Source organism: Pieris napi, chromosome 22 (assembly GCF_905475465.1).
Source record: "Pieris napi chromosome 22, ilPieNapi1.2, whole genome shotgun sequence".
In the NCBI taxonomy this organism is placed as follows: domain Eukaryota; kingdom Metazoa; phylum Arthropoda; class Insecta; order Lepidoptera; family Pieridae; genus Pieris; species Pieris napi.
Genome location: NC_062255.1, coordinates 6,641,209 through 6,668,068, shown reverse-complemented (window position 1 = coordinate 6,668,068; position 26,860 = coordinate 6,641,209). Strand labels below are relative to the sequence as shown.

The window sequence follows — 26,860 nt, the reverse complement described above, 5'->3', positions numbered from 1 at the left end:
AGCTTTACAGCCGATGACGTTGTTATTAAGTAGGGTAGGGCGGGGCTAGTTGAGCAATTTTTCACTTGCTTGGATATAGCTCCTCAATGATAAGTCTCAATGAGTTGTTATGTGTCCTGATGGATTAGTAATTTATCCCTTTACAAAAGTGTCCATAGTATTTTTTTGTAACAAGTCCAATATAATAGCTACAGATGTTTAAATGCAGAAAGTCAAGTATGCTCAATGTACCCCATAGGTGGGGTAAGTTGAGCAAGGGTATGGGGCAAGTTGAGCACTAAGAATGTCTAGGCCAAACCATGGGTTCTATGTTAACTTGAGATGAAATAAAATATGTGTTAGACAGTGTGTTACACATTTATAGTCTTTTATTGACAGAACAACAAAATTTAAAGAAATTTTCTTTGTATATTTAACCGAAACTAGAATCAACAAAACATGAGCATCCATAGCTATCCATTACTTCCGATAATTTCTAAAAAAGATTACCAAGGCTGGTGGGTTCTGGTTTCTGTATGGATAGCTACGATTGTTTTTAAAACATCATCAACCATTCTTTTCCGGAAATCTTTTTTGCAATTCAGCTTGGTGGAATTTCAGCACACTCTTAGGCAAGGCGACGGACGTCTTTTGGAGAAAAATGCCATTTGTAGCAAGAATTTTTTCAACAGTTCTCTTGTGAGAGAGGATATACTTCCCTCGGTGTTGTATAGCCCATAAATGAATCATCACCTTCATTTAATTTATTTAAAAGTCAACCAATACCGAATTCTTTAGCGGCGGTATTCACACTTTTTCCCTCATCGTGGACAGTCTTTGCAGCATTATTTAAGTATTCAGTAGTGTAAGAACATCTTGTAGTCTTCCATTTGTAAGTCCGCATCCAAACAAAAAATAAAAGATTCATTACTCATCAGTTGTTTAAGTCGTAGAGTTAGTTGAGCTATAGTTGCTCAACTTACCCCAACCCAGAATTTTAAAAGAAAAGTAGGATTGTAAATAAATGCCTAGAATTAGACCCAAAACCTATTTACAAATCAAAAATACAATAATCTTCTGAAAGATTAACACTCTCCTGATTGAAAACAGAGAACATTTGACAAAGACAGACGAAAACTTGCGATAAACAATGTTTTTACTTTTTGGTCACAAAATAAACAAAACGCCGTGACACTTCACTCACTCGTCGAGCTTCCACTAGCTATCGTGCGATGATTACCTCTCCTACGACTCCTTCTTTTCGCTATATGATACTCCCGCGTAAGGTGAATAGTTTCCGAGATATTTCGATTGCCCAACTTGCCCCTATGCTCAACTAGCCCCGCTCTACCCTACCTACCTAATACAATAGAATTCAGCCGGGACCTTTGATTTTTGTCAATATAATCTGTATGTTGTTCTAAACGATGTCGTCGTAAACGGTTTTACATTTTACTCGTACAACAATATTACGTATTATATTTTACACGTACAACAATATTACGTATTACATTTTACTCGCACAACAATATTACGTATTACATTTTACACGTACAACAATATTACGTATTACATTTTACTCGTACAACAATATTACGTATTACATTTTACACGTACAACAATATTACGTATTACATTTTACTCGTACAACAATATTACGTATTACATTTTACACGTACAACAATATTACGTATTACATTTTACACGTACAACAATATTACGTATTACATATTACACGTACAACAATATCACGCGGGAGTCATACTTTGCAAAGTGTATGAGAAATCATCCAACGAGGATATACCATCAGCATTATATTTTTCCTAGAGACCAAACTGTTTAGTCAACCAACACGAACTCCGAAACTCCAATTGTAAACATTTAGCGAGAAATTTAGACGGTGAATTGAAAATTATTCATAAGAAGTTTCGTCACTTATACGAGCGTTATTTTTATTTTGCGGTTAAGGAAGCTAGTGTGACACCACGATTGAATTTTACAATTGTATATTAAACCTACAATATTTAAATTATCGCTTTAAGATTGTGTTTTGTTAAGAATACCTCACTACCGACTACTCGGAACATATCGGGACTGTCTTTTGTTAAATATACCATACAATCCGTAAAGGAAATTATCTTAGTCATTAGAATTTAGAGTCAACACTTAAGTTTATAGTGAAAAGATCATGCATCCATGGAACCATCTACCCTCTGAAGTATTTCCGAACCAATTCGACATAGGGTTCTTCAAGAAAAGAGCGTACCAATTCTTAAAAACCGGCAAAGTACGAGCCTTTTACTAGTGTAAGTGTCCATGGGCGGGAGTATCTCTTAACATTACGTGGGCCTTTTGTCCGTTTGCATCTGGTTCTATGAAATTGGTTAAAATGAATTAATTTGCGTTTAGAGGTAATATATAATAAAAAAATAAATTTTTAGACGGCTGCTTGACGACGTAAAAGTAGTTCCGTAATTTAACTTTATGCTTACCTTAAGCTGTTACTTAAGTATACCTTACTTTAAAGCAAAACAAAATATCTAAATTAAGTACTTATTTTTAATTAGTAATATAATCTATACTGTTATTAACTAGATAACAACATAGTTGCTAACAAGATGAGTTGAACGAAGTCATTAAAGGGTTATTCCCTCAGAAACAAGCAAAGAGAAATCAAAAGCAACGAAGACTTTGATTAAATGAATAAAAGTTCTGATTGAGGGTAATATATCGAAAGAATTGTCACCCTAAGAAGCGTAAATGCGTTCGCCGGCGACGCGTTGGCGGCAAGCTATTCTTGCGTTCAGTCTCGACCGTTCGTTACTACTGTACACTTGTTCAGAAGAAAATTTAATAAAAATAATGGGTCGGTGTGTTGCGTTTACCCTAGCCGCTCTGCTAGCGACGATTGACATTGGTATGTTTTGTCCTATATTTTCTAAAATTATGTCTACAGTGAAAATTAGTTGCTTTTATAAACAATGGCATCACCAGATGTTATTAATAGGTTTGGGCTGGGTTTGAATAGTTTTGGAAGTAAAAACTTTTTGGTAGAGTCTGACCATTAGTGACTTTTTTTGACGCTAAACTTGTTGATAAAATCATAATTTCTCAGGGACATTCCTAGTTTTATTCCAATAGCTTTTTATCATAAATTGTTTGATCATTTAAAATGTGAGAATTTCTAAATCATAAAACATTCACAACAAAGCTAAAGAAAGAGAGAGCATTTTTATATTTTATACTTAAATTTTTTTTGTAATCTGTGACATTTTACAAACCAAAATGTTTAGTTAAATATCAATTGAATTAATTTAAAATATGTTATTTATATTATTTTATTTCTAATAAGATAACTTGCAAATTCTGCCGGGGATATTTTTAAAGTTTACGGTTATACATTTTAAAGAAAGACTAGTACACCCAGTTAAAGATTAAAACTTTTGATACAGTAGTGTTATCGTTTTTTTTCCTTTTAGTTAATTAGGCTTAATAACTTTACACTGACACTTAAATAACTTTACGTTGTTTTATTTTGTATTTATTTCTCATAAATAGTCTCATACTTAGATTATTAGCTCTAAGAAAAATAATTTTACTGTCATAAAAAATTGGCGTTATTAATTAATATCCTTAAGATCTCAGTAAAGTAATATTGTTACTGGTAAACAACTACTCACTTAACCACAAACAATAAACGATATCAAAGAGTTGATGCCAAAGAATAATATGAATTTTTGTTGAAACCTTGATCAGCGCTGCGTGGGTGTTTTTGGAACTACGTAAACATGAAAATTTTATATTTTATTGTTCGTGTGCGTTCAGTCATAAACATTATCATTTACATTATGTTTACTAGTCAAAACTATTGAATAGTTCGTCCTAATTGGTCTTAGTACATGAAGTTCGTAATATTACAAAATAATATAAACGCTCATTCATTTAAAACTGAAAAATATTCATTTTCTCTTCACTTGCAACATTGAAACCTTTCGTCACAATGTAACTCAAATGAAATTTTACAGAAAGCGTCGTAAAACTAAATTTCCAACAATATGACTATGTAATAAAAGAGATTGAAACCTCCATGGCTGCCAAATTAGGGTGCTGAATGGGGACAGACGTTTTATTTAAAAGAACCCATAAATGCCAAGGGGACTGTTATACTGACTACATTAACACGAAATGACTGCGTTTGCGCGGTATAAACAGCCCTTAAAAGCCTTGTAAAGTTTTATCAATTTTTTAACACAAATGTACCTTTAGCGATTTATTGGAAACGCATGCTATCATGCGCGTCACGGAGGGATAAACAAAGTTTAAAGCTCCGCTATTCACTTTTTATGTGTTATATATATATAAAAGAAAGTCGTGTTTGTTACAACACTTATAACTCGAGAATGGCTGGACCGATTGCCATGGTTTTTGATTTGTTGGATTTGTTTCCGTCCCGAATAGCAGAATAAGCAATAAGTAAATATCGGATAAGTTATCGAATAACAATAAATAAATTAATTAATTTTACGAATGCAAAAACCATATGGTGCCATCTGTTGACAAAACTACACATCATTTTACGTCGAATTCGTGTCAGTTCAAGAAATTCCGATCTTGAGGTGAATGAGGAGATGCATAACCATGCTTTGATCCTGATCAAAAGATGTTGGATATCAGAAAGTGCTTAACATGCAGTATCGCCATATTGACGCTAGAGAAGATGCCTAATGTGTAAAACTGCCATTCTTCTTTCGCAATGGCAAGCAATAAAACATTTCTGTATTTGCAAAAGAGTTGTATTAATTTAATACTTAACATTAATGAAATCCTAAAATAAGTCAAATTAAAGTAACAACGATATTATAAGGTTGTAGGGCGGAACGAAGTTAGCCAGGTCAGCTAGTATTATAATATAGTAAAGTGATCGATTTGATAGTTTAAAAAAAAAAGTAAATACCAAATAACAAAAGCTTTATGTACCAATAAATAAAATATTTGTGATAAAACAAGTAAAGTTCCAATCTCTCCAAGTCTTATTGTTTTAACTATAGAAGTGATCTTTGACGTTTTTTTGGTGGAAAATGTCTGTAAACTCTCATACTTACACATCGTAAATCATTAAATGGAAGTGCGTTCTTTGTGATGAAGGCACAGAATAGTACTTCAGTAGTTTAATAAACTGATTTACTTTAAATGAATTAGATCACTTTTCAGTGATATCTATATTTATTATAAAGAGGAAAGATTTTATTCATTCACATTATCCTTATGAATGCTACATTACATATATATGTAAAAAAAAACAACTTTGCGAATCCAGACTAGCTGCTAGGTAATATATGATTTTAGTGGACTTTCGGCTTTTTATCTCCCATTGGCATTTACTTTTGAATAGGTTTATATTAGATAGTTTAAAAAAATAAAGGCCCACATCCTGTCATATTGACTTAAGACTATTAACACATACAAGACAAATACATAAAATCATCGAAGTACGTGGACATCGCAATAAGTTCTCTGACATCATTCTAACCTTGAGTAGGCTCGCAGGCTACGGACCATAACCAGTTACACGTTGTACATAGTAATTTATATATATGTTTGGGAATTTCAATCCACTCTTCTTGCTTTATTGTTTACATTATTAACACAAAGGTAACTTAAATGAGAGCAACGGGAGCCCTTAAAACAATGGAACGGAAGCGTTCAACCGTAGCAACCCTAGTACGGAAATAATAAATACAATGGAAAATTTACAAACACGATAATTAAAAATTTTATAATTAGTAAGCTAAAAGCTTTAAAGTTTGTATTCCGTATTTATAAAAATAGTGTTCTGGATAAATTTTCAACCGATTTACTCAAGACTTGTTACAATTCAAAGCGTATGTTTGTATATATAAACAGCTCCGCCGGGCGTGGTATTCCATGATCTGTCGGTCATCAGTGTCTTCTAGAAAAAGAAGGACTATACAAAGAAATTACTATTAACATTAATGATTTATTTTATTCAAGCCATGCCCTATTGTCCGCGTTTATTGGCCTTCTGCGATAATAGAACTATCCAATACAAAAACATTCAGTTTAACGCGCAAACGCTTTATAATTTTAGATTCGGTATTAACAAAGAAAACAAAAAATCTATTTCTTAAAATGCGGGCGTCAACCAACCATACTTTACCATACTAGATAATCAGGTATGAGGCAATGAACTAGCACGTTTTTTGTCTCAACTAAAAACATTGAAATATGGCGTGGAATTTTCCATGATGGCTGTAGGTTGTACTATTAATTTTCCTTATAACAATAGTATAACAATTGTCTTACCAAGGTGAGCTACATCGTTAATGATGAACTCACGAACTCAACATTAGTCATGATTGTTTAGATATAGTGAAAGTACATCTTATATTTTGAGGTACACCTGAGTTTTGCTTTTGTGAAGGACGCAATGATTGAACTTTAGAACGAGTCATTTTACCTAAGAACTATCTATGGTTTGTCAGCTGAAGTCACCAAAGGCAACTAACTACTACATAGATAAATAACAAACAATTAAGATTTTATAAGAACAGACACAAGTTATTACTAACCTTATTATTTACTAGTTACCTTAGAAGTTAATCTTCTTTTCAAAGTAACATTTTCGAAAGAATTTTATTAATAATACTGCTGCTTTCTTATAAGCATAAATAACTATGGCGGAATTGCATATAAATATTGAAACATGATATTATTCCAACTCGGTGTATCATAATTTTTCTAATTTATTTTTCAATTTTCACACCACCCAGTCCTTAAAACTACAGTCTCAGTTTATCTTGACCTTGAAAGACAGACCAGTTTCTTAAGTTCACGTCTGACTACAAATAATTAAATAACTTAATCTATCTTCTAGGATATATCCTCGTATCAATTCCGGTTAAGAAGTTTCATCGCTTACCAGCTAAATCCATCTCGTTTTCGCAGAGAAAGCTTTGTTTTGATTCTTACGAATCCTAATATGATATTTGGATGTGAGCCAGGAAACTATAGAAAAAACAGTAAATTTCTACCACATAACTTACGCTTAATGTGGCCTTGTAAGATTAAGTATCGCTATTATACGAAAAACACCACGAAAAAAGTTTTTATGATTACATTCCTGATTCCGACATAAATTTATGACAACTTTACATGAAATAGCAATGTTAATTATTGTTAACGATAATATCAAATAATCAAACACTGGAGAAACATAAAATGATATAGAACAAGTACAAAGCATCCGTAAGAGTAGGTTATAATTTTTAATACCACACCGGGTAGTTACCATATAAAATAGTAAATACTTAAAATAATATTGTTAAAAGCACAATTTCATCTCTATTTTTAACCGGTTGACATTGGAAAATGGCATCAATCAATTCAAAATGAATACGATTTAGTCTTTGAATACATTTCAAGATAAACAAAGAAATCTAAACATTCTCCCATACTGCGAGTTGGAACCTCGGAATAATAACATCGTATTCACACATAATTTAAGAACCTACTTATGGTGTATATGTAGGTTCCTATATGTGTGTACTGAACAATGAAGGAATATAGAATATATGACGTCGCCTGGATGATATAACAAAGGCATAATTAGAGTGTCACTCAATTAAGACATGTGTCGTGCCCAGAAGTCTGGGTCAGCGCATGTTTTTACTGTATGGTATTCTGTTTGAAATAGTGGTTTTATTGTTTATATAACATGGTTGTATAAGGTTGTATTATATTGTTATTCATTACCGTTCGCTCCATGTTTGCAAACTGTTGGAAATCTATCGAAGGTGACACGTTCGATCATGGCCTAAATATATAAATGGACTGGGATGACATCACTACTCGTTTCTCTATTAAGTATGAGATTGCATAGCTGTTACATCTAGTGATTTGTTAAATTGGTACGTTTTTGACAATGAGAATTGTGGACATGCTTACATTCTAGCAGTTTTTACGGTCAGAGGAATCCCACTACTTCTACAATCAATACTATTCAAACCCAAATGATGTGTGTTCAAAATGAAGAGAAAGCCGTTTGAGAAAAGGTGCTTGCGCTTTGTTTAGCTCGTCTTGGCTGCCCTGCCTCCAGCTATGAATAATAGTTTTTATAATCGGACAATACAGCGTACTTGCGTAATCTAAAAACAATTGAATGTGTACACTCCACTTTTTCCTTGCATCGAGTTAGTTGCTTGCTTTTGAATTTGATTAAAGCAAAACTCTTACTGTCATCAATTTAACATATTCCAGGTTTTAATGTTAGTGAACCAACCATTATTTTGGAACTTCCTATGGCTATATCGATTTCGTGGTTTTTGTATGCACTTTCGGTGTATTTCTTTCCAATATCCGTAACGTAAAATTATCAATATATCACCTTGAAATTGTTAATTTGAAAACATTACCAAGAATATTTAACACGAAAATTTTACTCCTACAGTTTTTAAAGGGATTAAATTTTTTGCATTTTTAATAAACAATTAACAATGCTAGATTAGTTTTTTGGTCATGAGACATATTGAACCCTCGACTTAAGAAGGTCAAATGAACGTCTTGACATAAATTTAAATGGTTATGTCATGGACGCCACACCTTCATTAGTCATTTATAGTAAAGAAAAATATGATATTGCCTCAGCTCAGCATTCCATTTATATTAAATGTGTTTTTATTTCTATGCAACCCGTCATTTTTGATTCTATATACGTATCACAAAGGACTGTTTGTTGGTCGGCGAAAACAACCACGCATAACTTTTTCGACTGTGTTTTGTCTCTGAGAAAGTGTTCCTTAGATTTTAAACGCCCATAGTTTTCAAGCTGGGTGGAAAATCGTTTCCATGTCGAAGTAATTCGCTTATAAATGTGTCGTTTATGAACCTATATCAGTAAATGAGATGTTTTTAAAAATATTATGAACACAGGTGTGAATTATAATAAGTTTAGAATCGTCATAACGTTTTAAAAAATAATTATAATATCTAAATTCTGAGTGTACGTAAAAATCTACATTCCTAAAAGTGGATTAAAAAACAATCAAACACCTATCTCAAATATTTTAAATATATACATTTTTATATACTTATAACATAAGTAAACATGCACATCCGTATATAATTTTAAATCCCTTATAAAGAATAAAATTGAAATTATAAGACGACATTTTCTATATCTAATGAGCTTTACAATTACTAATAATTCTTGGGTCAACGAGCTACTTTGTATTAACAACTCCATGAATGACCCAACACTGTGTTGTAAATTAATCTAATTTGCGTAGTTGAGTCTGTGACTAACAGGACAGTGACTGCTTACAAATGGTTACCTAGCATGTTTCAATTAGTGGAGTACTGTATACATGTAAGGATACCACTTCAATACCTACTGTATACGTTGGTTGAAATGCTTATATATTAAGGCTAATAGTCAGTCTTCTTGATACTTCGTCGATTTATCGGTGTAAGGATAAAGAATTCAGAGATAAGGTGTAAGGGAAAGGGTTATATAAGGGACTCAGAGTAAAGGAAGACATTTGAGTGTGGTCCATGACTTTAGTGAGGGAGCAAGCGTAAATAGAATAAAACCCATTACTGCTACTATTAATATATCGTACAATATGTATTTCTAGTTTCATTTAATATATATCACTAGAACTAAAGAACCTCTAAAACTCGAAAAAAGTTTTGTTCTCTTCCCTTCAAGCTCCAAAACTTCCATTGCTAGAAATTTCAATCTTCTATTAGTCGAAATAATGAGTAAGGCAAGCCGTTTTGGTACATATTTTTCACCAAAATTTAATTTGAACTGTGTGTCTCGAATATAGCAATGTTTTTTTTACAACCTTTACAACTCGATAATTTGTAAGGTACATTACGTATATATACTTCCAAAAAACCTAAGTTTTCGATTTTAAGAATTTGCTGACAATCTAAGTTAAAATTAATAAAAATTAATCTTAAATCAAAATCCTCCATCAGTCGAAAACTCTATAAGTAACTAGATTTCTTGGCGTCTGCCTTCATAATCGAGTTATAGAGGTACTGCTTTATAATCTTATTAATCGATTTAACCCTTAAAGATTAAAATTTGCCTTTACAAAAATCTTTTAACCTTTTGTTGCTACGATATTCACCCCGTGATTAAATAATAATCAAATTGCGACAAAAACACGTTTTAACCCGTTTTGTAAATCCTCATGTACATCGAGACGTCATGTTTTTTTATAAGTTTAAGGAATAAGTATTCATAATATATTGTTTCTATATTCCAGGTTCCTGCCTGCAGTGCTACCAATGTAACTCGCAGTCTGACCCAACATGTAAAGATCCTATTGGAGGAAGGACACCAATTGTTGTAAGTACTTATATTTTATGAAAGCGATTTATAGTATTTATTTAATTTTTTGCTGAGGAAGACATGAACTGTACAGACTGTAGGATTTCTATATTAAAACTTGGTACGAGGATGAGATATTCTTTAATTGATTTGAATCCTGCTGATGTGACTATAATAAAGTGTTTTATATAATCTCATTCGGTAATATTCTAATTATGAAATGAAATACAGACTTTTATTGGCATATTTTATTTACATAGTTCTTTAAAAAATTAAATTAAAGCATTATTCTCCTAACAAAACATGCTTTAAAACAATTTTTTAAATTATTAAAGTACAATGTGTCGCGACCAAGGAGGTTTCAATTCAATTACACATTACACATTATCTGTGGGCGCTGCGCGTGCAACACGCTGGTTCCGAACCTATAGACCAATAATAGACTTTTGTTTCTTTTATATTGCATTTTGTTTAATGTAGCTACCTATAACCATGAGATTAAATAAAGTAGTGTATGCAACTGCATATCATTAGCTATTAAAACACTCGTGTAATCTTATTTTGAAACTAAACTCATGTTTCAATACCCTCTATTATATGACAGTTGCATAAACAACTATTATTCTCGTGTATATCTGACTGGAATGTTCCAGCCATGACCATGCTTGGTAGAAAGCACCACAGTCACCTTAATCATATTGTCAAGCTCAGTATAGTTACACACCCCGTGAAAAGTGAAAGTGTTGTGAGTGAGTGTGAAGTTAGGGAAAAAAGGCATTCTTATCATAATAATAAAAGTGTTTTCAAAAGTAATTTAAATTCAAAGTCAATCCAGTGTCAGTGTAAATAAACAACATCGAGCTTCCTCGCCGATCTTTCGTGTGTTTTCCCTTCCGGAATTAAATATAAGTGAATCTTTGTAGCTAATATGATAAATGTAATTCATTTTCTCACCCACAACTAATCATAACATATAGTAAACACTATATAAACATTTAATATTAAAATTTGTGTATCACCTTGTTAGTCTTAAGTTCATCCTCCATTTTACTAACCCTCATCTTTTCCTCCCCCGGGAACATGTACGATTTACAACCGTACAGGTATTGCAATGTAAATGACACCATGCAATATGATTTGCTTGTGTGTTCATTTCCATTATATCTTATTATTTATATAAATTATAAATGCGATAGAAAATCTTGGAATTAATGTTTCTTCCTGGGATCCCTTCCTTGTATAGGAAATACAGAAAACAATTGCAAGGGCAAAATCTCTATCAAGTGTTTATCGATAGTCAATGATTATACCTTTAACACGGATGTATTTATTATGAAAAAACTCTATACAATTTTGATCTTCCTGTGACATATTTAAGGGTTCATGAATACATATCACTGGAAAGTACACTATTAAATTTAAAATTCTAATTAATAATAGCTTTATGACACATAAATCACTTAGATCCGGTAGATGTTTATTTAATTTCTGACGGACCACAATGCGCACTTACGTATCTCATGGAAAATCTCAATTTAATTTAATGATTCATAACTGAACTATTTAACTTCAAAAATATTGTTTTGATCGTAGATTGTCTGAACTGAAAGTTATGTTATGCTTTTAATTTATAAATCATGTCACGATTTTCCAGGAATTTAAACCAAATCTGGACAATCGCCAGAAAGTTTAGAAGCTTAATTATGATTTCATAATGTTTACAAACAGATAGACTATTAATATCTGTTGGCATGTTATCTGATTCTCGTGAAAATACTCCGTATATTTCAGCTTAATCCTTCCTGTCCATCTCTTTTCAGATCAGTATATTTGTTATATATTATACAATATGCTTAAAGCGGGTCAATCAAAAATCATTCTTCTTTGCTTACCTACCTGTAAAGATTATTGTTACAAAAAACTTAATTCATATGATGTTTAATGGTATAATCCAGGAATCCATCTCTTATTTTATATCGTATAGTAATAATATTAATATTAATGACGTCCATACTACAACTTTATTAATGACGTACATACTAAAAAATCTATTGTAATTTTTGTATGTAAGACAATTTTAACTTAACAAGCTGTACGTTAATGTTTTGTAGTCATAATGTTTTATCAAAACCACAAGCTAATAGATAACCGTCTTTCTCGCTTCATTGTTCAACAATGCGGCGAAATATTTTTTTTTCAGAAATAGTTAAATACCTACTTAGCCCATCAATATTAACATTAGCAGCAGAAATGTTGCTGCCTTTCGGTACTCGATAAGTACTTCTAACCACTAGACTTTAGGGATTTTCATTATTATTAGTATTATAGACTCTATATTTTCATAATAAATAATATATTAAACAAGTAGGTATATCATATGATTAATTATTACATAATATGTGCATGCATTAAAAAAAAATATTAATAATCCTTAAATTTTAATGTATGTATATAAATTTTAAATGATAAATAAATTAAAAAGAAAGAAAATCAAAATTGTTTTTTATAAATTATAAAGGATTAATAGTAGTGTTTTCGCTTAGCAAGAATGACTGAAACAAGTTTAGACAAACTTTCAGACCTTCCAATGATGCAATATATGCATTCGTAATATTTGTAATTTAAAACATACCTACGTATAATTGTCTTAGCTTTAACTTATCTTCTTGTATACGATTCCAGGATTGCGCTACACAAGATTCGATCAACTACAACCGTGCATACTTGAGCCTCATATTGCCTCGTGAACTGGTCGAGGGTGTCACTGGAGCCCCGAGATACTGTCACAAAATCGTTTTCCGTAAGTTTCATAGATGTATTCATTGATCTGCTGGGCTCTGACACCGTTCTCCAATAATCAGTTATGGCCTAGAAATGGAAGTCTCTAATACAATAATTATAATGTAACAACTATTTAGATATATCTATTATACGAAACGTAGTAAGAAAACTAAATTTTTGAAATGTGGAATAATAGAAGTATTCGTTACAAAGATATTGCAAAAATAAAAGCGTAGGAGTTATAATTGTGTAGTATATTGGGATATTATATCAACATAGTATTAGGAAACAGGAAGTCATTAACTCACTGGCAACTCCGACGCAAACAATTCTGTACTATATTATTTAATATTCAACCTCATCGTAAAATTAGAAATGTCCTTTCCGTGCCAATCGAAAAATATTGTTTACAAAAATAGAGATCTGATCTGAATCTTTGTTACGCGAGCCACATTGATTTCATGTTTGATTGGTCAAAAAATATTTTGAATTTACAATCATAAATTCACAGTTCGCCGTTTATGGCGTTGTCCTAATTGGCGAAGATCGCACGATGACACGATGCGGTCTCGTCGTGCGATGAGTTCAAACATACAGATTTCATCAGAGTGTCCTATTTGAACCTCGCAAGTAATCGTGCGAGCACATGAAATGCTTAATAACGATCGTACGATGCGTTTGATCGTGAGATCATGTAATCAAAGCAACAGATCTCTTTTGAGTGTCCTAATCGGTTACTACGCGATGTGTCGACGCGCGAGGGGCGCGGGACGAGAGGGGCAAGGGCCAACACTTGGAGTGAAGTGGACATCGCGCGATCTATTAGGACACCTGTTAGGTCACCGCACGACCACTTTGATCGTGAGATGAAAAACGCATCGCGCCATCGTACGATCGCTCCCAATTAGGACGCCGCCTTAGTCTCATAATTTTCAATTAAAAAAGCTAAGATACAAAACATTGTCAGACATGAGATGAAACTGCTTCTTCCATCCATTACTTAAGTTAATTCTAACTTCTATATATTTTACAGAAAGCGGCACAACAGTTCGTACATGCTTGGACGCCAACCCGACCGAATTGAACCAGACCTGCCGTCTTCTCGAGAACGCCGCCAAATCAGTTCCATCTGACCCCAGCAAGCAGCTCAAGCACTGCAGTGTGTGCGACAAGGACCGCTGCAACGGCGCTGGATCTATCGTTGCATCAGCTCCCTTAGCACTATTGGCGCTTGTCGCAACCTTATTGTACACTAAGCAATAATCTTTAAATAATCAGCAAGCAATTTGCCTACGCTTAATGACTGTCCAGGAAAGCACTATTGTCTGCAAGTGCCAAAATTGAGTTGCCTTTACATTTTGGGACCGTCCGTTTTTGCTTGTTGAATTAACAATAAGTTAAAATAAGAATCAAGTATTAATTTCCTTCGTGTTGTAATTGTATCGATATTTATATAATGTATTTATTAATTGTTGAATATGTATTTCGTTTTTTTTCTAAGTACCTGTCAATGTTAATAACTATTCCAAATATTTTGTAATATTTAATGTTATATTATTTTTTTAAATATAATAATAGTTTATTGTTAAACGTGTTTTATTTGATGTTAAGAACACGTCTGAAGAAGAAAGGGAAGGGAATAATAGAGCAAATAATTACTAATCCTGTGTTTGCGTCTCTATTAAGGATGACAACCAGTGGTCCTTCGATCTTGGTCACTTTCTGGGTTTTTTTTCGGTGTTCTGTGCCTATTTCCATTATACAAAAGTATGCTTTAAATCTGCAGTCCTTGAAATGTAACCAGTTTTAGGGTCTGAGACTTGCCGGTTTACTTACGATGATTTTTGATTGTGCACATATATGTAACACTGTTCTTGTAACAGTAAATTAATTAAGGCACTAAGTAGCTAATAAATCAAGCTCCTTTATTTTTTTATTTAAATGAGGTTTATTTTATAAAATTTTAGTAAATCAAACAAATACCTCCTACAGGAATGATGTACAAATCAAATCAAAATCCTTTATTTTATATAGGTAACACAATGTATCTACGATTATGAAAGTCAAAAAAGACATATTTAAATTATGGCTTAGCACGGGTGGACATTTATTTTTTAAACATTTTTTGGGGATATTTAAGTTCTTTAATATTGTGGAACATTTTTTTTGTTCTATCATCAATACTTGATCGCAGCGCATGCAATGAAAAATATTTTATAGGTATTTTTTTTCACCTTGGGTACCATTATTGTAGTGTTAGTAGGAATCCTTATTTATTCATGCAATTAAAATAACTATATGTAAGTGATAATGTAGCATTCAAATTATGAAAGAATTTTTAAAATCGGTCCAGTACGATTTGAGCGAATTCGTTACAAACATACTTACATACAAATCTTTCCTCTTTATAATATTAGTATAGATATATACTATTGTACAATCTAAATTGTCACGTTTAAAAGAAATTAGTCACGTTTAGTATCTCATACACACACACATACGTAGCCATAGCACATCTGTGTGCACCAGCTATTTATATTATCTTTTACGAGGGTAGGCACTAGGCATGGCATTTTTATTTATATTTATTGCTTTTGGCTACGTTAATAAATGCATAATATTTAAAAAAATACTTAAGCAATCTAAAATAATAAGTCAAACGTCGCTAGATACTTACGTATAATTATTTAAGCAAAGAAAATGCACTCATATTCAAAATAAATAGATTTCACAACGGTTAAGTATTCTTGCGTAGTTGAGGAAAGTTATCACTTATTATCAAGGTCAAGACTGTTGTCCTACCGTGATGATTAAAAGTAAACAATATCTTGAGTTTCGTAATATAGATAAAAGACGGGACTACCCTAATCAAAGGATGATTATATCTTTTGTTATTGATCAAATTATGTCTAAATTTAATATTACGAAATTCGTTATCATTCACAAATGCCTTTCCTAATCTTCTAAATAAATTTAGATTGGAAAGTTAACGTTAAACGTTAAAATAAATGTTGGGTTAAACGTTGAGATTTTCAAGAAAAGATTGAGTAGTATGAAGATTTTGTGGTTGATTTATGTATGCCTTATCCATGTAAGAACATGGAAAGTTTGTACAAATTGGTAGACTAGAGCAGCGCCTGAAAGGGAGGTAAGAGTAAGATAGAGTACACCAGTGCTAAGACACCGGTGTACTCTATTCCAAACATGTCAACAGACATCGAGGCACACAGAGTAGTAGTAGAACATGTAGTAACATGTAAAGACATATTTTTATCTTAAGTACATAAAAACACCAGTGTACAGATTTCTATATCTGTATCTTGATAATATGTATTGTATGTATGATAATATTTTCTATGCCAAGTAGGTGACCAGCCTTCTTAGTCGAATGCTGGTGTTTTCCTTCACCGTAGGTGATTCGAACGTACGACCCAAACGAGGCTAACACTATCACAGTATATCTACGCAGCCACGAGTATTAAAATTCCACACCAGTTCAAAAGAAATTAATAACTACATCTAGGCTATACGGAAACAAAACTATTAAAGTTTTTATCAATTACCAAATGAAGCTTTAAGGTTAAACCACCAACCATGAATATCGGTTGACTAATCAGCCTCATTTCAATCTTTAGACGGAGACCATCTAGACACTGTATTAATTATTTATTAAACGATAATAATCGTGCTTAGTATGCGTATTTAATTAGTGTGAAAAGTGACATTGTTGAAATGATTTTCTTTCTGTTGCTGACTGTAAGTGTGACTGGTAAGTAACTTACTTATTGTTGTCTAGCCATAAACAAATTATGTTTTTTTTAAATTTAGAATGAATATTTATAGGATATTGTTTTGTTTTCATTTCAAAAATAAGACTATCTTATGTTATAATTTACAAACTAACTCTTAGCCTTATAAATGTTTCACAATTTTAATTTTAATTTACAACAAAGAATTTAAAAAACTAATTAAAAATATTTTAGACTTAAACTAGACTGATTATGACAAAATACTTTTTATAAAGTCTCAAATATATTTTAGACTAATAGTTAAAGTACAATAAATTATTTAAATGTACTTTAAAACCTTGACCTGCGCCGTAAAAAGTTAATTATAGTAAGTAATTACTTCAATAAAAAAACGACCTAGGTTTATTTTAGGCGTTGACCGAACGACTATTTATATTTTGTTCATGATACCCAGTTATTTATTTGCTTAGATGTGTAACTGACATTTGATACTACATAGTGTAATTTTAGTTATTAAAAATATTATGTTCTGTTGAAGCATTTGTTCAACCTATTCGCCAGAATTTTCACAACGTCACTGCCGCTGAAGTTTATTCTAAACGCTAGCCTTAATATCTCAAAAAAAAAAGTCGAACCATAAACAATTAAATTGTCTTTGACCATATCTTATTGCACGCTCGTAATTGGATCTAAAGATCATCTAGAGACTTAGTTAATGGACTTAAATAATGGAATAAATAGTCATATATTTTTTTAAGATATATAAAGAAGTTTTACTCAAATATAAAAAAAACAATCCTAGACTTTAACATTATTTCGAAGTTATACTTATCTTCTCAGGAAGAATGCTATAAAAACTGTATAAATTACGTGGCCACGAACTAAAAAGTACAGAAATAGAAAATATTAATTTGTTTGCCTAAGCGGTTATTTCCCTGTATTAGGTAATTATTCATTTCTATGCATTTTATCTTATCTTAATATCCCATATTAATTAGTAAGTTATGTTTTATAGTACAGTACTTGAGGAAGATAATGAGTAATGTTTGAATGTAGGTTTTTATAAATTCTTTATGGGACAGGCCTTGGCCGATATTATAGTATTGATAGAAACTATAATATCGGCCAAGATAAATTGCGACAGTTTGTTTGCTACGCTTTTATGTCTACTCTTGCATGAATATAAACTTTTATATCAAGGAAATCAAAATTATAATAAACAAATTTTGATTATTTAAATATTTTTTTTGTTAAAAACGTATTCCATTTGATAGGTTGCTGATATGAAAGCATCTGGGTGCAATATTAGCGCGAACCATCCAAAACATCCACTCCTTTATGTCAAGTCTATTACATTGTAATTATTTATTTCCTCTATAGGTAAGCCATAGCAAATATAATTTTTGGAATCATTTTAGCATAGATAATCTTTTTACACTGCGTTCACGTTTCTATCTAGATTTCATTGATAAGGCCTAAGTGTCCGATTGATATAAGACAACCAAGTTTTCTCATCATTACAGTATCTATCTTTGCATCGAGTGGTCATAGGAAGATATATTTTTTTTATTTTAATCGAAAAGTGTTAGTGCAAGAGCAATGTCATTAACAAAAACATTTATTTATTTTGTATTTTTCACTTACTGTCTTATAAGTGTTAGTTGTGACTGTGAGTATCGTTTGGAGTTTATTTTTTAATGTGTATGTGACAAAATTTGTTAAGTGGTTTAATAGAAATCTCGGTTAGTTCCGCCGTTTAATGCATAAAGTGTATAAACCAAATTTCCTAGGGTCAATGTTTCGGTTGGAAAGACACTGAAGGCTACCTTAATGCCTATTAAAAAACTAATTAGTAAACAAACGCAGGACGCTTGCGGATTATGATAAATTACTGTCATATATTGTAAATTTGTTAAAAACTTTATATAAATAATGATTTTTTGTATTTCAGCGGATTTGCAATGTTATGTATGCACCGACTGTGAGTTTAATTATGAGGGTACGGCAACGACTTGTGAAGACATTCTACTAACAACTGTTACACCTGACGAATCAACAACTAATATAGGAGAAACATACACGACAGACAATGGAAATAACGATGAGACTACACAGCCAACAGAGACAACGGATCCTTCTACGACCGAAGAAACCGCATTCAATGAAATACCAGAAACCACAACTCATATAACAGCATTAACCACTGAAAATGCTGCAAACCTTAAACCGAAGACCACGAACCCTTTCACGAAGGCAGACCCTGCCTTTGAGATAACGACAAAATTCTCTCCGCCAATAGAAACTTCTAGTATCCCAGTATCTACTGAAACAACCAGTAATAAATATGTCAGTACAGAATCTACATTAATACCTACAATAACTGAAACCACTACAGAAATTTCTACAACGGAAGTTTCCCCAACTATCTCAACACTTTCGTCAACGATAGGAGCTTTGGATACGACTACCTTAGGTATCAATACCAAAACTACACAAACAGAAGGTCTAGAAAGTACTGTTAAACCTGTAATTACTAGCACTCTTTCAGAAGCTGAAATTTTTATTACAACTACAGAACCTAGTGTGACTACATCGAAAACGACTACCGTAGGTAGCACTACCAAAACTACACAAACAGAAGGTTTAGAAAGTACTGTTACACCTGTAATTACTAGCACTCTTTCAGAAGCTGAAATTTTTATTACAACTACAGAACCCAGTGTGACTACATCGAAAACGACTACCTTAGGTAGCACTACCAAAACTACACAAACAGAAGGTCTAGAAAGTACTGTTACACCTGTAATTACTAGCACTCTTTCAGAAGCTGAATTTTTTATTACAACTACAGAACCCAGTGTGACTACATCGAAAACGACTACCGTAGGTAGCAATACCAAAACTACACAAACAGAAGGTCTAGAAAGTAGTGTAACGCCTGTTATAACTAGCACTGCTGCAGAAAGTAGTATTTCCACTACAGAACCCACTGTGACTACTTCGGGAGGAAGTAAGGAGACTTCAACCATTATCCCTTCTACTTTCAGTACTGTAGCTTTAGGACCTACTACAGACAAATCTATGACTACGTCTGTGAGCTTACCTTCAACGACAGACGCTTCGAGTACTACTTACATGGGTACAGAAAGATCGTTAGAAACCGGAGGACCAGAAACTTCTATATTACCAACTACCACCAAACCCTCATCGCAAGCCGCTACAGAATCTACTACGAATGCTGAATTAGGATCTACAATGGTTACAAATTTAATAGATAACGAACCAAATGTTATGGTATGTTGGCTCAGAGAATTTGTCTTTTTCTTTTTATATCATATTTAATTATTTTACTTTTTATTTTTTAGATGATCGATGATACTAAGAAGTACGGTTCGAGGTACAGGTTTATAAGGGCTGCTCAAGCGAAGCAAGATGCGAAACCTAAGCCCCGCTGTATTGTTACTGCTTATCAAGGTTTATTATCAATAGTCTTTTTGAATTTCTATTTATAATTTTATATAGTATACTATGTTTACTAAACATAGAATTAAATTAGGTGGATTACCTACCTAAGGGTAGTGCATTATTAAGACAAAGTAGTACACTAACTCTTTTAAATTTAACAAGTAGCAATTGCCTAGCAGTAAATATACAAAAAAAAATAGGATTTATTACTTTCGGCTCTGCTAAAAACATATTTAAAAATTTTAAATTTACGCGCAGTAAATATCTATTAAAGCATACATTGTTGCCATAGCTATCGGCAAATAAAAAGTATATTTTTGAATACCTGAGTAGATGTAAAGAAAGATTATATAATAGCTAAGAGCTATGAAAATATTATGTGCCCATTCCATATATTTTGAAAACATTTCCCTATGTAGGCATGATATAACCTCGTAGCAAAGATAGCAAATCCAGCAAAACAATAATTGATTCATGTTGTAAAGGAACATTACTAGATTTATAGGCATTTTATGAATAAGAGGGAAAGAAGTTGCTTATAAATGGTAAAGGGACTTTACTCACATGAAACATATAGTTTTTTTTCCTTTTTAAATTTGTGTCACTTCTCCAATGAATAAACGGGACAAAACATTGAATTAATCTTAATAAACGTACGTTTATTACGTTAGCCCAAATGGGCTCGGGACCTTTAGTCGGGTAGAAGGTGGGAAAAGTATCAACGATACAACATTACCCATTCATTACAAGTTACAACAGTCATTTGTCTTTTCAGAACACAATAAAACAATAGTGGTGCGTGGCTGTTCATTCGGAAAAGAAGAAGAGAATTGCAACTCGGTGTTGGATGGAAGAGTTAAGATTAATAATAGCAAATGTTTTGTCTGTAACACTAATCTTTGTAATTCAGCATCAACTTCTATCGTCTCTGCTTTTATTGTAATAGCAATGATTTTGATTGTTCTCTAAGTTTTCAGCAAGTGATTTTTACCGTAGGCGCCATGAACGTTGAGCTCTGAACGAAAAATACATAGGTTTTTTTAAGAGTCCGTTTAAAGTTTATTATTTACATAGAATTTTGTATATATATTTGTATTTCATGTATTAAGGTTTTCCTGCGGATATTTTACAGCTCGTCACACTCATGGCGTCACGAACATTGAAATAACAGTATTATATTAATACCACGAAAAATGTGGTACCGTCTTAGTTTATAAATGTAAATAAACTTATTTATTTTACCAACTTTCATTATATTTTAACACGTGCAAGTATGTACACAATAATTAATTTCATTTTTTTTTATTTATTTAATTATAAGTTCTAAAACAACGTGTATGCATAAAATTATACAAGAAAATATGACACACATACACGTCAATTATAGTAGAACATAAGCAATCTAGCAAGGGAAATAATAAAACAAGCAACACATAAAAAAACAAAATAATAATAATAATAATTAACTAAAAAAAACTAAAACTTTGATACCATAAAATACGTATAGATTCAATTCAATTTTAATTTTAATTTCAGTCAATAATGATGTAACTTTGTTAAAATTAATTATAATTATCTCACAGTAACATAGACTCAATTAATTTACCTAACATTAATAAACCTAATATATATAATATATATATAAACCTAATATGTATAACAATAACAATTAATAATATGTAGAAAAACTGCCAACTAATGTTGACTAAGGTTTTTCTAAGCTTTTGACTTTCCAAAGTGAATTTAATTTTTAAAAAAAGTCCGTGAGTTCAAAGTACAGAAGTGAAACTTCTTTGGCAAACTAATTTTAAGGTCTTGGTCATATTTATACTAATCTAAAACTTTAGATTTCCGAGACTTAGCGGAAAGGAAGATATTTTAGGAATATAATAAATTTAATTGTCATTAAAATATTTAGTGTCGAAAATTAATACAAAATACATTTATTTCTTCGATAATAAAAATAGGTGGCATTTTAATGTCAATTCGTCATTGGAGATTTCAATAAATTATTTTGCATAAAATATAAAATACTAATACATATTTCATAAATTCTCTTTACAAAATTTTGATTTTAAAAATAGAATTTCTATAAATTCGCCCTTCTCACTCTCTCTCAATGGCTCTCTCCCTTTTCTTTGAAAAAAACGCTGCACATCTTCGTGACGCTAATATAATTGAAGTGCAACTTTTTTAGGCACATGTTACATGTTAAATACGGATGAAACGCAATAATAAAAACAATAACAAAATCTTTAATTAGCGCCTGTGCACATGAACTTCACGGCCCAAGAGTCTCTATTCCAAAGGAAACAAAATCAAGGTTTGTAGGAAATACACTTATTCTACAATATTATAAAGGAAAATAAAATTAAAAGCAAAAATACGAAATCCGCGACTGTCTGTAAAGCGGTAATTGGACCGTTGTAGTTTTAGAAGCGGTTCTTCTAAATCAGATCATCAGATTTGAGGATACAAAAATGCATTAACAAAAAGAGAAGCGCAAAGCCACGCTAATAAGCGACCTCATAATTGTTATTATGGTCTCATGGAATACGTATGAATAACAATCAATTTTCAAAAGCGTATCTTCAGGCTCTTAAGCGTAACGAATTTAACGATAACATTGTTTAGACATTATATAATCAATGTTGAAGTCCATTAAGATATCAAAATGGCTAAGATCACCACTTTCTTACTGCTTGCGTGCGCTTTTGGATATTCGATATGCTCGGAATCTACATCCGGTAAGTTCTATTATTTACTATTAATCGCATATTATTAAAAAATAGTGTCATTTATTTTCTTAAAAAGTTTACTTTGTTCTTTTGCATTAGATTTAAACGTTATCATGAAACAGATTCAGAAATCTGAGGCCAGACCTTAAGAGGTTGTAGCGCCACTGATTTTTTTTGTTCATTGAATAAAAAGGCTTTTTTATTTTATTGATTATTATTTTGCACTCTCATTTGTAATCAGAAATTCTCGCTTGAAGCTCTAAGAGACCTGAAGCAGTTTGACTAAATACATACTTGCAATAATTATACTGTTTTTATCTAAAAATAATGTTACCGACAATTACCTTTACATTTAATATACAGCCTGAACAGGTTAACTTAGCACGTTTTAACTAAATATGTGTAAGTAAAATTTAAACCAGAGTTTCCCAACGTTGTTTGTGCCATGCGCCTTAGCATTTCAAAAATTCTTATTTCCCCTTTTGTGTCACATACTTAATAATTTTTAATAATACAAAATTGAATTGTTCACTAAAGAAACTTCAAAGTTTTAGGAAGAAATTACTAGGAAATTGTTAAAGAAACAGAGCAAGTAAATTTTCAAATCATATTATGAAAAAGTGAAATTCAAATTCAAAATAAATTTTCTTAACAATAAAAAATGTCCCTTGTGCGGCATGGGCCTCACGCTGGGAAACACTCTTTTAAACCTTCTGAAATTAATACTTTTACATTCCTGGACTTTATTATTAACAATTTTCTTAAGCAAAAACAATAGGTAACTAACCTAAAAATATATTATTAAAAGTTTTTATTTACTATCAAGTTTACAGTATTTACCATTTTCTTAACCTACAAAGTAATAATAAACATTATTAAAAAGAAAATAATAATTGTATCGCAATACAGCGAGGAAATGCTGCCAGCGTTAAGGTACACTGCCACAGGAACCAAACTTTTTAAATTTGTTTCGAATTTCTTTTTCATAATTTTTATCAGTATATTATATAATATACTACTTAACTCAGGGCTCTTATTACAGCCGCCTCGGAAAAATCAGAGCCATCCAAAGAACACAAGGACAATAAAGATGCAGACGTAGCTGATAGACGAATTCTTTATTCGCAAGATATTTCTGGACTCCCACAGAGACCACGGCTGTTGCAAAAGGCGTTGCCAGTAGAATGCGTTGTGTGCACCGATTGTCCAAATGTTAACGAGGACACTCCATCAAAGCTATGCCCTTACAGTCTGGATCCAAGCAAAAATGGAAAATGTGTGACATACGCGGAACAATACAAACGTAAGTTATATAGAAAAACGTACACTAAGTCTTTTAATATGGACGAGTTAAAATTAATTCCTGTAGTATTTCCAACCCAACACGACTTAGGGTCCTCCAAGAAAAGAGCGTACCAATTCTTTAAAGGCAAGGCGAGCCTTCAGGCATTGTGAATATCCATGGGCGGTACCATTTAAAATCAGGTAGGTATATGTTATATGGAGCATCGAGAAAAAGCATCTACCGATTCACCATCAAGACGAGAATCTTTCGTTGATAAAATATAGACCTGGCAAACCTACCTTTCCTTTGCCGCGTTTGGGTAAAACACTCTATTAGAGCATTTCGTATTGTAACCCGAAAATAATAGAAGATATTTCACGTTCATCTTTTCGTGCTTTTGTATCTATAGCATTTTTTTTATTTCCTACCTTGTTATTTCATTGCTTACTTTATCAATTACTTAATTATCTTTCTTTTATTCAGATATGCAAAGACCCTGGTACATCCGAGGCTGTGCATCTGAACGAGGCTCCTGTGACGACATAAGAAGGGCTCACGAAAGCTTCGGTGACATGGTCACCCTTCTCTCTTGCAATGAGTGTGAGGGAGATAGATGTAACCGAAACGGAGCAGCCTCATTTGCAGACTATACTATGGCGTTCATCACGCTTATAGTAACCCCATTTATTTCTAAGGCTACTTTATCCTAAACGACCAACAAGGCTTTAATTAGAGGCAAAAAAGATGTCTGAACTATAACAAAACAATATCAATCTACATTGACTTACTAATAAGACCACAATATTGGATATAAATAATATTGTATAGAACTTTTATGTCTCTAATCATTGTAAATGTAGCCTTTATAAGCGACGAAGACAAAGCTTCGAACAAATGTTAGTATTGAGTAATTATTATTTAAGAGCCTGGTAATGTCTCAATGTTAGTAAAACGTTTTCCTACAACTACGTTCTTATTTTAAACAATCAATGTGAATTACATCCACACAATATCAGATTTCATATATTCACATTACTAGTGCTCATTGTATCTTCATATATCGGACTCTTTCTCACCTGATCCTGCACGTGGACTGTTAGCAAGACTTTCTTTCTTTCATTCTTACTTTAAATTCTTGTGAATTGGACTAGCGTATTTTTTTAAATATCTGAACCAAAAAGTTTGCATTTCATTGACTGCTTAAACCCTTGTAACAGGAATATCCCTTACTCGCTGACAAACCAAGAAAAGAAATTATATAAATATTTTCTTTAATCCGCACAATTGTAATAACACCTCTAAACGGATGCCTCATCATTAATACACTGGCGTTTTTATTAATATTACAGTAGTCTTACAATTAATTCAAACAGAAATCAAATAGACCAAAAGCATCTTAGTCATTGCTAAAGACTACCTTGATTAATGAGTCAGTCTTTAACTAAAACATATAAAATAAAAAAATTAAGATACATGTATCACTTATTCCACGTCATTAAATTTGAATTTGTAGGCATCCCTACTCATCGGCAAAGAAGTCAGAGGGTGTAAGCCGAGAGAAAAAGCCGGCGTAAAAAACTCTCTATAAAAATAGCAAATCATCAAACAACACTTATTTTAAAACAAATATCGAAAAGTAATTAGAAGTAAGCCTGTCTAGCACTAGTCCCAGGCCCTTTTATCAACTAGATAATCTTATATACGTAGCTATATCATACAAGAACATGCACACGGAATACTACAATAAACAGTTTACAAAATAATTTTAACATTATTCCCAATAAAAAATATTGCATTGCACCACAGATAAAGTAAAGGCTCAAAACTTCTTCATAAAATTTTGAATTAAGAATTGTTTAAGATTGATAATCTGTATTTCGACACATTCACTTATGAAAATAATTTCAATATTATTAAATTTGTAATGATACCTCAACTTTAAACATCCGTTACGTTAATTTTAGTTAACTGTAATATAGAAACACGTGTACTTTAGCTTACACACATGTCTTACAAAAACAAAGCATGGTTTGTCTTAAGCCGAATCTTACTTCATATCATAAGGAATGTATGTATTTCTCTCCACTTAGCCGTCGCAATTCAATATTGATGAATTGGTATTAATGCAACGTTTAGAAGGCTTCGAGAATCTTTATTCTAGACAGGTGACGCTAGTAAAAATTACATTAATGAAATTGATAAAATCAACTAGAAGACGAAACAATTTAATAATTGATTGTATAGAGAATCAAAAAGAACTACGAAACATCTTCGGCAACCTTAACATATAAATATAACGACATAATTGCAGCAGGAAAAAATGCAAGAGTAAATATTTAAAGAAATCCGGGGGATTTTAATTTTATTTCAACATGGGAGATCAGAAATGACCTCAAAGAATGCGGTAATGCTATACGTCTTCCAACCAGGAAATCTCGGAAACATTTTCGGTCAAAATTAGGCTAAGGATTTGGGTGATAAAATCCATAAAAATGGAACGTTG

General features: G+C 32.0%; 3 protein-coding genes across 4 annotated transcripts; all 3 read left to right on the top strand.

Moving 5' to 3' along the window:
- The first annotated feature begins 2,739 nt into the window (after window positions 1-2,739).
- On the top strand, window positions 2,740-14,710 carry LOC125060770. Its single transcript, XM_047665824.1, has 4 exons — window positions 2,740-2,896; window positions 10,275-10,357; window positions 13,022-13,139; window positions 14,154-14,710. Exons 1-4 carry the CDS (start codon window positions 2,740-2,742, stop codon window positions 14,381-14,383), a joined length of 588 nt encoding a protein of 195 aa, XP_047521780.1. The 3' UTR covers window positions 14,384-14,710.
- Window positions 14,711-16,753: 2,043 nt separating this feature from the next.
- Window positions 16,754-21,342, top strand: LOC125060769 (flocculation protein FLO11-like). Of its 2 annotated transcripts, none has more exons than XM_047665823.1 (5): window positions 16,754-16,889; window positions 18,821-19,110; window positions 19,159-20,163; window positions 20,235-20,343; window positions 21,110-21,342. In XM_047665823.1, the coding sequence occupies exons 1-5, from the start codon at window positions 16,853-16,855 to the stop codon at window positions 21,301-21,303; spliced, it is 1,635 nt and encodes a 544-aa protein (XP_047521779.1). In that variant the 5' UTR covers window positions 16,754-16,852; the 3' UTR covers window positions 21,304-21,342. The 2 variants fall into 2 exon arrangements, with proteins under 2 accessions (XP_047521779.1, XP_047521778.1); XM_047665822.1 differs by lacking the exon at window positions 16,754-16,889 and adding an exon at window positions 18,385-18,538.
- A 1,620-nt stretch (window positions 21,343-22,962) lies between these two features.
- Window positions 22,963-25,322, top strand: LOC125060914. The gene is made up of 3 exons (XM_047666030.1): window positions 22,963-23,081; window positions 24,115-24,375; window positions 24,841-25,322. The coding sequence occupies exons 1-3, from the start codon at window positions 23,009-23,011 to the stop codon at window positions 25,065-25,067; spliced, it is 561 nt and encodes a 186-aa protein (XP_047521986.1). The 5' UTR covers window positions 22,963-23,008; the 3' UTR covers window positions 25,068-25,322.
- The last annotated feature ends 1,538 nt before the right edge of the window (window positions 25,323-26,860 follow it).